General features: G+C 36.7%; 1 protein-coding gene across 1 annotated transcript; it reads left to right on the top strand.

Moving 5' to 3' along the window:
- The first annotated feature begins 794 nt into the window (after positions 1-794).
- LOC137001792 (uncharacterized) lies at positions 795-9,775 on the top strand. Its single transcript, XM_067360970.1, has 3 exons — positions 795-1,377; positions 4,826-5,105; positions 7,148-9,775. The coding sequence occupies exons 2-3, from the start codon at positions 5,079-5,081 to the stop codon at positions 9,149-9,151; spliced, it is 2,031 nt and encodes a 676-aa protein (XP_067217071.1). The 5' UTR covers positions 795-1,377; positions 4,826-5,078; the 3' UTR covers positions 9,152-9,775.
- The last annotated feature ends 4,882 nt before the right edge of the window (positions 9,776-14,657 follow it).

Genomic DNA, 14,657 nt, shown 5'->3' with positions numbered 1-14,657 from the left:
TTGTTCTGATTATTTAGTATATTTCCTAAATTGCTCTTTAATATTTCGATTTTAAATGACTTTTGATCAAATTAAAACGTTTAATCTCTCAAACTTGGGACTTTTTATATCATTGGGAATTATTGAGTGGAGCTAGTTTTAGTTTTCGATCAAGAACTTTATTGCTTATAATATTTTTTTATCAGATAGGAGCCAATTTATCGTGCGTTTCTTCTCGCGCGGTACTCGTAACGGCATCTCTTAGAATATGCCTACACCATTATCGTTGGTGCTTTATCTCTTATACTTTGTTTCTGCCTTTCATTATTACTATAGGCGACATATGTAGTCATGTAACGAAGTACAATATTATATTTGTTCATTACGTCGACGCGCTAAAAATCGTATTGTCCTCGACATTGATCTATCGACATTGATTTATCTCGAAGGTTTGTCATTGCGCGCAACACAGAGAGTGCCAAAGAATGAAAATCAGAAAGGGAAATCGTTAAATTTGTTTCGTGATTTGATTGATGCGAATGTTCAATCAGCGTTGCCGCGCGTTTCGCTAATTGCTTTGATCACTCAATGTAATTCAATGTAATGAAACATGTGTAACCTATAGACCTCGACAACAGGGCCCGAGAATGCAGTTGAAACTGTGACGCACAATAGCATATTATCGGGGAAAATCGTATAGAGCATTATACACATTGAATCAATATACTAATATATTACTTTTGCGCTAAACCATAAATTGAAAATTTGCGGTCAAAAAAAAAAAAAAAAAAGAGAGAGAAAGAAAAACACGAGTAAGATGAGAGTGTGATGTCCCGACAATGGTAAAATTCAAAAAAACAGAACATTATAAAAGAGATCTGTACAAGTCCATCTAAAATTCATCCAAAGAGCAAGATTGAAGTTATGATTAGTGTTAACTGTATTATTAGTTATAAAAATATTAATTATACTATAGCTATAAGAATACTGCATAATTGAACAATGCATTGAACAAATAAGTGAAGAGATAAGAATAAAATAAGCAAAGGTTACCAGACACCCATCTTATCCGTCGGCTATCTTCTATAAACGAAAACGAGCTGCATATCAACTTCCAGCCAAACGATATTCCAACGTATCAAGAAGCCAATGTGACGATTAAAAATCTATGCGATACTCTCGAGGGCCTACTCCCCACCACAAGAGGACCAACGTACATCATCGCTCGTGAGACAGTTCTCTTCCAGCAGACTCACTGTTAGGTCATATTAAGTTCTACATACTATTTTTCTCTGCATTGTTCAGTTGAAAACACTGAGTTATTTGGTTTATATTTAGCAGTGTAATATCTGCATTATTAAGACGTATCTATAAGGCTTTGTTCCTAATTAAAATTAGGTAAGCTAATTTAATCTATTTTATTTAATTTTATTCATATCCTTTTCATACGATAGATTGTTACCTCCTGTATCCCTAGTAAACCCGGTGAATGCAGGGTGACTAAAAAAAATAAGGAGACATTTCATATTTCGCGCTAATAGTCGATATTACAGAATTCTCTACACACGTCTAGTGACCAGACGTAACATAAAAATTGGTGGCAGCGGTGGGATTTGATAACGATCTATCGTTCAATAATTTTGTTTAATAATAATATTTCAGTGTAAGTACTATATTCCACTGTGTCGTGATTTGTGAATTTAAAATGTCGCACGGTACTCGCTCGCAGGGACCGGTGTCGACCGACGCCGAAATAGACATTAGGCAAAAACATCTCGATGAACGTGAAAAACAATTACGCGCACAGCATCAAGCTTTGCTACGCGAACGCGAAGAAATAGAAAAACGCGCTACTGAAGCTATTGACGCGAATTCACTTATGCAAGTGCTTTCTAAAATACAAAGTGAACTCTCTCAGTTACAAAAATTGCCGGAACAAATAAATATGTTAGAACAACGCGTGAACGAAACTTCAAGAGCCGCATCGGCCTACGAAGAATATCAAAGCATGCCGGCGCAGAACGAAGTGCCAGCATCATTTCCGATTTTAAAATTAAAGGATGTAGCTTCCAATATCCCTGCGTATGACGGTTATAAAATTTCGGTATTTCAATTTGCCCGTGCTTGTGAACGTGCTCGTGATCTATTATCCTCTGTACAGGAGCCTCAGTTAGTACAGTTTATTATTAATAAATTAGAGGGTGATGCGCACCAAGTTGTTGAAGGAAATATGTATACGCGTGTTGTCGATTTATTAGACAAACTAAAAGCTATTTTTGCACCGAATAAGTCAATTGCACAATATCGAGGTGAACTTGCTAATACTTACAAATTGCCGGCTGAAACAATTCTTAAATATGCGGGGAGAGTAAAAGATTTGAAATTTGCTATATTGGATGGAAATAGACGTCAGGGAAAAAGCATAAGCCGTACTTTCATAGAAGAAATAGATGGAGAAGTATTAGAAGCTTTTATTAATGGATTGCCGTCTAATATAATAACTCGTATGGAACACCGGCAAATAACCGATTTAGATGTAGCCATTGAGTGGGCCGTCAAAATTTCAAATAATTTAGAAGTAGAAAAATTACGCGAACGTCAATCTTCGCAGAAAACTGCTCCTTTACTACGCTCTGACATACAAAATATAGAATCACCGCACGCTGAACCACCAAAGTCAATTTTGAAAAATCCTAACACACTGATTCCGCGCCCTTGGATTAGACCACTAATTCCGGGTGTACCAGGTCCAAATTCTCCTGATGTGTGTCGATACTGTAAATTTCCGGGGCATAACATATCAAACTGCAAAAAGCTAGCATACCGAAACTCTGTACAGAATCCGGAAAACTTAGAAAGCCGCCCGATAGCGAGCGCGGCCCGGGATACGGCTCATGTTACAGCGCATCCGATAAGTGTACAGGCAGAACCAATAATAAGCGAAGGATGAATAATTCTGACGCAAATAATCAGGTCTCAAAATTTATTCCGGATGCAACAATAATAGTGGCAAACCCGGAGGCAGCTACTTTTTTGCCAAAAATAATACTAACTTGTAAAAATTTACAAGGATATTGCAAATTTATGATTGATTCAGGTTCTGCCATAAATATGATTAAGTCTAAAATCTTAAGAAACACTCCCATAGATTTAGATGATAGATTAATTTTAAGAGGCATTACTAAGGTTCCTGTTGAAACACAGGGAGCCGTAATTTTTGCAGTAGCCGGTAAGATAACAAAGTTTTACGTAGTGCAGGATGAAGTACCCATCCCGAGCGATGGAATTCTTGGCTCTGAATTTTTAAAAAATAATAATGCTATCCTAAATTACGATAAAGAAAGTTTGATTATTGGAAACATGTCAATTCCATTTTATAACGAAGAGAAAATAATAGTACCAGCCCGAACTGTGTTACCAGTCTCTTTTAATATCACTAATCCTGAAAGAACGGAAGGATACGTACCGCGTTGTGAACCCGTTAAAGGATTATATTTTGGTGAGGCACTTGTTACTAATTCACAAGGCAAAGGGTATTTAAAAGTATATAACGTCACTGAGCGTGACTACACAATAATACTAAAGCCCATGCACTTGATAGATTACTATTCTACCAATTTAATTGACTGTGTCAATTCTACTAACTCCACTGATTTCTCTGAATCCACTGAATTAAGTGACCTCACTAAGCCTACTAATTCCACTGCGCTTTGCTATTTCAATAAATCAAACATTGAAGATACAATTCCAGCAATTGAACACCGTTATAATAAATTAAAAAATCTAACAAACTTGAGTCATTTAAATGAAGAAGAGAGGAGACATGTAGAAACAACATTAGAAAAGAATATAGACTGCTTTTTCTTACCAGGAGATAAATTAAAATTTTCTAATATCACCAGTCATTCCATTCCTACCACTGACGACATTTCTATTCATGTTAAACAATATAGATACCCGCCAGTCCATAAAGAAGAAATAGATAAACAAGTGAAAAAATTACTGAAAGATAACGTTATTCAACCTTCCTCTTCCCCATATAATGCACCTCTTTGGATTGTGCCTAAGAAATCGATCGGAGAAAAAGAAAAAAAATGGAGAATGGTAATTGACTTTAGGAAGTTAAATGAAAAAACTATCGGGGATGCATACCCCCTTCCAAATATAGTAGAGATCTTGGATCAGTTAGGAAGTGCTAAATATTTTTCCATATTTGATCTAGCACAGGGCTTTCATCAAATTCCAATGAATCCGAATGACAGAGCTAAGACAGCGTTTTCCACCCCGTATGGGCATTACGAATATTTAAGAATGCCATTCGGTCTAAAAAACGCACCAGCCACGTTCCAAAGACTTATGGACAGTGTGCTGGTGGGTTTACAAGGAAACGAAGTATTTGTCTATCTAGACGATATTGTTGTGTATGCCAGATCCTTGGAGGAACATAGAATAAAAATTGAAAAATTAATGCAAAGACTAAGAGAAGCTAACTTACAGCTTCAACCCGAGAAATGCCAATTTTTGAGACACGAAGTTGTATATTTAGGCCATGTGATCAGTTCAATGGGGGTTAAACCAGATCCAGACAAAATCATAGCAGTAAAAAACTTTCCTATACCAAAAAATCAGAAAAATATAAAGCAATTCTTGGGCCTAGCTGGGTACTACCGTAGGTTTATTAAAGATTTCTCGAAACTTGCCAAACCTTTAACCGATTTATTAAAAAAAGATATACCTTTTACATGGACTCCCTTACAGGAAAAGGCTTTCACTATCTTACGGGACGAACTTTGTAAAGAACCTATTCTCCAATACCCAAATTTTAACAAATCTTTTATCCTCACAGTAGATGCTTGTGGATATGCTATTGGTGGTGTGTTAAGTCAAGGATCCATTGGAAAAGATCTGCCGATAACATACACTTCCAGAATCTTAAACAGCGCGGAGAGGAATTACTCGACTATAGAGAAGGAGTGCCTTGCAATTGTCTATTGTGTAACCTACTTCAGGCACTATTTATACGGACGGCATTTTACAATCCTAACGGACCACAAACCTTTGGTTTGGCTGCATTTCATAAAGGACCCAAGCTCTCGGCTATGGAAATGGAGGTTAAAACTATCCGAGTATGAGTTTGAGATAAATTATAAAAAAGGGAAAACTAATACTGTCGCTGATGCTTTATCCAGAAACCCGCCAAATGCTATAATACTTCCTTTAAATGAATCGCTTTCTTTTCATCAAACTGCTATACAATCTTCTAGGCCTCCTATAGCTTCTAAATACGATAATACTGCTCTATTACCAATTACTAACCAAACATCCTCTTTAGCTTCTTTAGCTATAGAAAATCCAATGGAAAATGCCTTACCGATATGTCCAATAACCATTAACGAACTCCCGTCGTTCCCTTCTGATCTTCCACACTCAGACATTGAAATGAACTCGGATGATGAGCAATCGACAAGTACGGAACCCGACTCCGTTGATGATGATGACGATGAACAACTTTTAAGGATAAGAGAGACTCGCGACTCTTTGTTAATGCAGAAAGATAATCATATCATTTTTGTAAATTTAGACGGTACACCTTTCGATAAGGGTTCTAAGGACTATCAAAAAGCAAATAAACTTCCGCAATATAGTAATCTATCTATCGGGAGAGCCCGCGTAACCGACATAGGTAACAAAATTTTAATAGCCCTCGCGGTCAAAGCAAATAAACACATCCAAATTGAACGTGACGAAATAATAAATTGCATGAGATCTTTAACTGACGTAATTCAAGAACTACAAATAACCTCTGTTAGTATAGCACAAACAGACTTTTATGACAACATACCATGGGTTTTTGTGTATAGAAATTTAAAAAGATTTTTACTCGATCAGCCAATAACATTAACAATCTGCAAATCCTTGATACGTTTTCCTGAGATAAACGAGAGGGAAAATTTAATATATGAGAAACATGCAACCAAAGTAGGAGGACATAAAGGCGTGAATAAAACTTATAATAGACTCCGTCAGAATTTTTATTGGCCTACAATGAAACAGGACATACAAACCTATATTCAAAATTGCCGAAACTGCCAAATCAAAAAATTAACCAGAGTTAAGACTAAACAGCCCATGTTGATAACCGACACTCCGGGAGCCGCATTCGATAAGATTTCAATGGATATTATGGGTCCTTTGCCTACTACACAAAATAATAATTCATACATACTAACCATACAGGATCTTTTAACAAAATATTCAGTAGCCTCACCCTTGATGAGGGCAGATTCCATTTCAATAGCTGAAGCATTTGTAAAAAATTTTATTTGCATCTATGGGGCCCCGCGAGCATTATTAACCGATCAAGCTCCTACCTTTTTTACTTCTTTAATGAAAGCAATCGCTTCACATTTCAAAATTAGACAGTGCCGTACCACCGCTTACCATCCTCAGTCGAATGGTTCGATCGAAAGATCACACCACGTGTTAACAGAATACTTAAAAATGTATACTAACAATAATAATGAATGGGACGAACATTTAATGACAGCTATGTTTGCTTATAACACCTCTGTGCATGAAGGAACTAACTATACACCATACGCTTTGGTCTTTGGACATATCCCTAGGGTACCTTCCTCTACCACTATTTTAGAAGAATATATGGAATTACCTTATCAAGATTACTTGACCAATCTTTTTAATACTTTAAAATCATCTCAAGAAATAGCCAGAGGAAATCTAATAAAATCAAAAGAAAAAAGTAAAAAATATTACGATCAAAAAGTAAATGTCCAAAAATTCAAGATTAATGATAAGGTTTATTTATTAAAAAAACCCATGAAGGGCAAATTTTTTCTGATCAATATTCGGGACCCTACGAGATCATTGAAATGTTACCTATGAACAATGTAAGAATTAACTTTAAAGGAAAACATCGCGTGATACATGTTAATAAACTAAAGTTATCCAAATCTGCGCATACAATTGAACCGGGATGAAGGAAAGTGATAATTAATCATGACTTAAGTTGTAAACACAGCCCAGATTCCCGGATCTACGTATAATAAGAATATAGAAACGCGTTATAATATCATTAGTTAACCATTTAAAATCATTAATTATTAATTGTTACCAATTCATTGTATTAATTAAAATATTTTACTCACAGGCAAGTTTCGCCATCCTACTGACTTCAACCTTGCTCTCTGGTACGAATGCCATTATTGCATACGATTGCGGAGGAACCTACCTCAACGTAACCACAATTTCTTTACTAAGATCAGGTGAATGCGATTTGAATATAGACACACCGATAACTACGACTTCATATATACAATTACTACAATTAGCCAGCTACACACACACCGAAGTTATACAATGTAAAGTTGAGATCATGCGAACCATATACCACTGCGGCATGCACTCTCATATTGCGGCTGTGCATAATGGATACGCCAATTACTTACAAGAAACATCACGCAGTAGATGCGTTCAAATGCATAGGGAAGGGCTTCTCAGGATAGGAGAATCAGACATTATAGACGGATTAAAACCTAATAATACTTACTATCGTAGTGTCACTATCGCAGGAAAGATAAAAGTAGACGGAACTTGTAAGGGCGTTCAATACTCAGACTATTACGGTACCTGGGATGATGTAATAGTTCAAGCCACAGTAAAAATATTGTTAAAAACCGCTTATGTATCAGTAAAACTAAACGCAGGAAAAATAATACTAAAATCTGGCACAATTTGCGATTTGAGCGAAGAAACCTGTGTAGACTCGGATGATGGATATACGTTTTGGCAAAGCATGCCAATAACAGCTTGCGGGTTTGAAGCATATGATGTTTTATTTGAAGGGACTGCTACCAAGTTTCAAGGGTTGTTAGGCGCACAACACACTATTATATTCACTTTAGAGACACAAGACACGACTTTTGCTCTTACACAAACACGTAAACATACTACTTGCGGATACACATTACTTGGAACAGAACATCCCAAACTGTTCATCTTCGAGACTGAGAAAGGAAACATCTTTAAGACAATGTCAAAGACTGCCGTAACAAATTTGGACATGTTCACCTATGTAAACTCAAAATTTGTGTATGTGGAGAGGCATATCAGAAATCAGATAACCTCTCTTTACCAGGACATAATATTGCAAAAATGTGAACTGGAGAAACAGGTAATTCAAAATACCTTATCTTTAGCAACAATATTACCTGATGAGTTTGCATTCAGGCTTATGAAGATGCCTGGCTATATGGCAGTCACAGCTGGAGAGGCGATCCATGTAATTAAATGTATACCTATTGAAGTAACTGTCCGAAAATCAAACACTTGTCATACAGAACTACCGATCACTTTTAAAAACACCTCATTATACATGACTCCAAAATCACGAATCATTACTAAACATCATACACTTAGAGACTGCAACTCCCTTCTTCCAATACTTTACAATATTGACGAAAACTGGATACAGCTAAACCCAACACCTGCTATGACAACACCGCCACAAGAAATTAAACCATTAACAAAACTCTCTTGGAAATACTTGGCACCCAAATCTTTGGCTACTAGCGGTATTTATTCTCAACAAGACTTAGAAGAATTAAGAGATCATATTATGTTCCCCGCTGAAAAAAGCGCTGTTTTACATACCATCGCTCGAGGCTTTACAGGACAATCAATCCCTTCCGATACCGTTTCTTTACAAAATTTGTTAGATGAAAATTCCTTGAATAAAATTTACAATAATACTTTGTCAAAAATATGGAACGGATTTACTACTTTTGGCGCTGCAACGGCCGGAATATTTGGAATATTTATAATAATCAGGTTAATCAAAATAATATTCGATACTCTAATTCATGGTTATGCACTACATGCAGCATACGGATGTAGTCTGCATTTACTAGCAGCTATTTGGAGCTCTTTCACACACTTGTTATTATATCTCGCTAACAAAAAACAGAACCAATCAGAACCAAAGCAAGAAACACATGTAAACGAGAGCGCTGCGAATGAAACCACACATAATACGCCAACGATAATAAATGCACAACCAACAGAAACACACGCACAACTTACACAAGCCGTACCCATAGTCTATTCGTTTCGAGATTTACGGGCTAAATTAGATGGAAGTGAACAAATCCCTTAGTAAAGTACTATCGGTATTTGTTACTTAAGGGGGGTGGTGTGATGTCCCGACAATGGTAAAATTCAAAAAACAGAACATTATAAAAGAGATCTGTACAAGTCCATCTAAAATTCATCCAAAGAGCAAGATTGAAGTTATGATTAGTGTTAACTGTATTATTAGTTATAAAAATATTAATTATACTATAGCTATAAGAATACTGCATAATTGAACAATGCATTGAACAAATAAGTGAAGAGATAAGAATAAAATAAGCAAAGGTTACCAGACACCCATCTTATCCGTCGGCTATCTTCTATAAACGAAAACGAGCTGCATATCAACTTCCAGCCAAACGATATTCCAACGTATCAAGAAGCCAATGTGACGATTAAAAATCTATGCGATACTCTCGAGGGCCTACTCCCCACCACAAGAGGACCAACGTACATCATCGCTCGTGAGACAGTTCTCTTCCAGCAGACTCACTGTTAGGTCATATTAAGTTCTACATACTATTTTTCTCTGCATTGTTCAGTTGAAAACACTGAGTTATTTGGTTTATATTTAGCAGTGTAATATCTGCATTATTAAGACGTATCTATAAGGCTTTGTTCCTAATTAAAATTAGGTAAGCTAATTTAATCTATTTTATTTAATTTTATTCATATCCTTTTCATACGATAGATTGTTACCTCCTGTATCCCTAGTAAACCCGGTGAATGCAGGGTGACTAAAAAAAATAAGGAGACATTTCATATTTCGCGCTAATAGTCGATATTACAGAATTCTCTACACACGTCTAGTGACCAGACGTAACAAGAGAAGATCTCAGTAATGGTTGCCGACCGACGGTCAATTTAGACTTCAAAGGGTTGTCCGGTATAAAGGATGTATAAAAAAGGGTATGGCCTCTTACATCCCGAAGCGAATTCCGTTTCAGAGAGCGAGAAGGAAGGAAAGAGAAAGGGTGTAAGCGATGCCTACGACCTGTAGGAGAGCAAAACGCACTCCATTATTTCCCAATAAATTCCCAACACCGAAAGAGACCGGTCTCTCGCCTTTCCGTCGCAAGCCGGGACCGCCCACTATCTTTTCTCCGTTTCACGTACACGTGCGAATCCGGTCCGAAGTTTTAAAGTGGTTTTAAAGTGTCATCGTACACTCTCGAGAGTGGACGACGGCCAGTCCACTCGGCTCATTTCATCCGTTGTATCAGTAAACTATAACGAGACAAATGGATGTAGGAGCGGGGCGTCTCGCTCACCCCCGCCATCGTTCTCTCTCACACTCGCTCAGACTCACATCCGTTCCAGCTAGACCCCTCTTCTCCTCTTCTTTTTCTTAATACTCTTCCTTTTTTTTTCCTTCTCTCGCTCTTTCTCTAACGCGATCACTTTTGTCTCTCGCCCGTCCACGTAAGCGTCGTCCCTTCCTCGAGCACGAGAACGAAGAGAGAATCAAAGTTGTAACTGCATGTGGCCCCCCCCACGACCATTCTCTTTCGCCGTCCCTTATTCCCCCTCCCCCCCCCCCTACGTGAACACGTACTTTAGCCAAAGTTGCCTCGCCTCTCGTCGCAATAGATATAAATGAACTTGGTACTTCCGATCGTTTCCAGTTCTTTTCCTCGGGTCTGCTCCGAACTACAGCGCGTAAAGCAGCTTAGTTCATCTTTCGGTACGTTCGCAACACTCGGTGCTTTACCCAAATAAATAAGTAAATGCTTTGTTCCATGCATTACGACGGATGTAGGATTTCGATGTTTTTCGTCTATCTTGTCGAACGTGCGACATACAAATCTTATTCCACTGAATTTATTTTCAATCAAATTTTGTGTTTTAGAATTTTTATAAAATAAGAAATGTTGATTAAAAAATACTTGCGTTTAGAAACGCTTTATCTACATTACACATTTAACGAACTAAATAATTTTCTTCTATCCTCTTTCCGGCCTGTTATGCTTCTCTCAATTGTCATGGAATCAAATTACCGATTGTTGCATTTTACAGTCTATGTTATGAAAAAAATTTCGTAAAATTATATTTCTTGAAATGCACAATAGTTTACATTTACGCTTTTGATCGTCGACATTACGCACCTGATAATTAAATTTAATAATTAAAAGATATAATACCTTTTTTGTCAAAACATTAACATTAAATAAATGTTTTGTCACAGATAAATATATATTAACGTATAAATTTAAATATATTAAAATAGAACGTCAAATTAGTAATAACAAAACAACCAGTATTTCTCTACTGTCTTTAACATGGTCAAGCCCATTCACCGCAAGTGTGCTTCCTAGTAATGCGAAGCGTCGGACAAAACAGCGGTCATGATGCTATTAAAACGTTCATTGTGGGTAGGTTAATGCCGCTCGTAATGACTTCAGAATTGTTATATGCTTTTACCACCGAAGATCGGTAATAAAGTTCGTTTATGTTCATCTAATTAACCACTTTCGTATTGTCGATTACTATTTTAAATACAATTATAGTGGTACGATTTTGCAATCGCTTGAAACTTTGCGTTATAATCGCATACGTAGCAGAAATATATGATAATTTGTTTTTGGTGCGGTCGAAAGAGTAACCGGATTACCAAAACTTTATTAAAAAATGTCCAATCTTTTTAGAAAAGAGAAAAATTGTTGTATTAAGAATATAATTATATTCTTTAATAATAACATCTATGTTTTATCTGCGATCTACGTTTAAAAAAAAACAAGAAATATAGTTGAAAAATTTTTATACGGACGTGTTTCGTGATCAGTTTCAATTTTATCCAAAAGTTGTAGCTATCAAAGAGAAAACATACGTAATTTCCCAGATGAGCATTAATATCGCCTGCGCTCCCTTGACAGAACCCGAGATTCGTGGACGATCCATTTCGAGGGTCGCCTGGAATGCGTTTGCGCGCAGATTCCAATTTGCCAAGGTGCTCGGAACACGTACGCTCGCTGAGGGGCCGTTATTTCTAATAGGAGATTTTCAAAAGTTGCATCTCCGCGACCCTTCTTGTTAGGGGGTCAGTAATTGCGCGGTAACAACGTGCTAAGATGCTGTCCGTTGGAATCGGCCAGACGCCCTCGAGATGATGTCGGCTTGGTGAGGAGCGTGCGAAGGGCGGCGGTAAGTTAGCGAATGGGTGGCAGACGGTGGGAGGGGGAAACGAGAGGAAGAGGAGATGGGGCAGAACGTTATCACTGGAGATCACGCTAATCTAACGCCTTCATCCCCTGCACGATCGTGCAACCCTCGGTCTGATCCGACTTGACTTTTTGTAACGACTTCTTCTTCCACCTCCTACATCGACCGCCCGTTTCTCCTCCGCCGTCGCTCCGCGCCCTCTCATCCTCGTTCAAAGCCTCGTTCCGACAGTAATCCAGCTTTCATTCCAATCCACAGCCAGAAGAACCTATCTCCGTAATTATCCGATAAGCGAAAGGGAACGCCCGGTTATCCGGCGGCGGGTTGTTGATACATAGGACGATCTCCGGGCCTGCTTCCCCAAACCCCTGTTTTGTTGGCGTTTCCACTTTACAGAAATAAAAAAAGACTTGGAAAAAAGCTATTTACTTCCTGCAAATTAAAAATGTTGAGCTTGTTACATTTGACAGTAATTTAATAAGATAAATGAGATTAATGACCTCTGTGAAATTAGCACCTCGAAATGCGAGTTTTTATAAAACTGATATAGAATTTAATGGACTACGATTTGACCATATTTGTCCATATATAATTTTTTGTCGACCAGTCTACCTTTTTGCAGAGAAAAGCCATACATAAACAAAAAATTGGATAAAATTTAGTCACGAGCATTTCTAAATGCATTTTTTTAAATTACACGGCATTTGATTATTCACAATTTGATCATATTTCTTCATACATAATTTTTTTTGTTCATTTTATAAATCACTTTATAAACCACTTTATAAAGTTACACACAAATAGAAAAAATTGATCAAATTTTGTCACGAATATTCTAAATGCGTTTTTTAAAATCATATACGGGATTTTTAATTATGTGTTCATAATTTTATCACGTTTGTCTCTAAATAATTTGTATCTATAAATAATACATGAAATTTTTACATCAGAAATAGATGGAATTTGGAAATAAATTTAGAAATTTTATTATATATTTAGATACGGCTTCAAATATTTTTCTATCTAGCAATTAATTCTACTTTTTTTATTTTTATTATTGCGTAGTGCATACTTTAATAAAAGAACTAATTTTTTCGAAAATGAGATGCTAAGTTCACAGAGGTGCTTGAAGTGTGTTTTATGGTAAAGACAGAAGAATATAGTTCAAAAATTAGGGTGCACATATTTAGTGAGCCTAACACATTCAGATAATACTGTGTATATTTAAAAAAAAGTCAAATTAGTTTTGTGAATTTTAATGTATAATATTTATTTTATACAGAATTATTTTCATGTTTCTTCTGTCTTATATGTATATGCAATATGATTAATGAAGTTTCCTTGTAATAATTATTTTTTAATTTTGAGTAATTTTTGAATTTGCAAAAAGAAATCGGCGACGGCAGGCACGAAACACGCGAGCTGTAAAAACTCCGGATGTTCATGAAACATTTACGCGATCATAAAGACAGTTCATAAAGTTTATATGCGCGGATGTAGTCGTTAAACTATCGCACGTAGAGTCTTCGAGTCGACATTGTGTGACCAGAATGTCCGCAAGGAGGCCGCATCGTATCGGTGCTTTTACTACTGGAAAAACTATTATCCAGTCGTCTTTTACCACCAACACTAGCGGATCGTGTAAGCTGGCGTTACATCTTTTATTAGACGTCACATATATTATTCCTACGGCCGAAAGAAATGGTATCAGCTGACGCTTTGTATTTGCTATGATAGTTGCGTGTGATAGCAAGTGTGATAGCAAATGTGACCAGAACATTTTGCAATTAATTTTCTGCGACTTTTAAAATAAATAATTGTGCGCTATATATTTAGTCGAAATAGACATTATTGCAATAAACTCCGTTTCTCGCAAAAATGGAAAATGGGGAGACAATAGGAATTCACGATATTATCGTTTGCGTCCGTTTTTAGATGAACCACGTCAAAGCGGAACAAATTGGCCCCGTAGAGCTCGTCGTAACGAGTGTTCATAGTCCGATATTCCAATAATATAAATCCTCTTTCGTTATCGGAGCAAATTTATTGGAGGATATTATCGAACGTCGATTATCACGATAACATCATGACGGTACCGGCCGGATTTCGATGTGGATCGTGTTTATTTGGAGCAAAAGGTCCCAGGTGGCTGCGTGTTTATTACAAAAACGTTATTTATTGACTGGCTTCTTCGAGTAAATGATTTGCTGCGCTTCTATATTTGTGTAGTAGAAAGAGATGAGTTTGTGGAGACAGTAATGTCTCATATGTATGTGGTATATATGTTTAATTATAAAATTAAAAGTTATTGAAAATAGAATATGGTCAAAACATTATCCAAATATTGAAAAAAAATTTACTTGAAAGAAAAC

The sequence above is a fragment of the Linepithema humile genome, chromosome 8 (genome assembly GCF_040581485.1).
Source record: "Linepithema humile isolate Giens D197 chromosome 8, Lhum_UNIL_v1.0, whole genome shotgun sequence".
In the NCBI taxonomy this organism is placed as follows: domain Eukaryota; kingdom Metazoa; phylum Arthropoda; class Insecta; order Hymenoptera; family Formicidae; genus Linepithema; species Linepithema humile.
This window is presented reverse-complemented; position numbering and strand designations above follow the sequence as displayed.

Bases quoted from the DNA above. Each gene is read 5' to 3' on its own strand.
- LOC137001792 (XM_067360970.1), top strand. From the start codon at position 5,079: ATGGAAATGGAGGTTAAAACTATCCGA. The intron at 5,106-7,147 runs GTATGAGTTTGA...TTTTACTCACAG, and splicing joins TGGAGGTTAAAACTATCCGA to GCAAGTTTCGCCATCCTACT.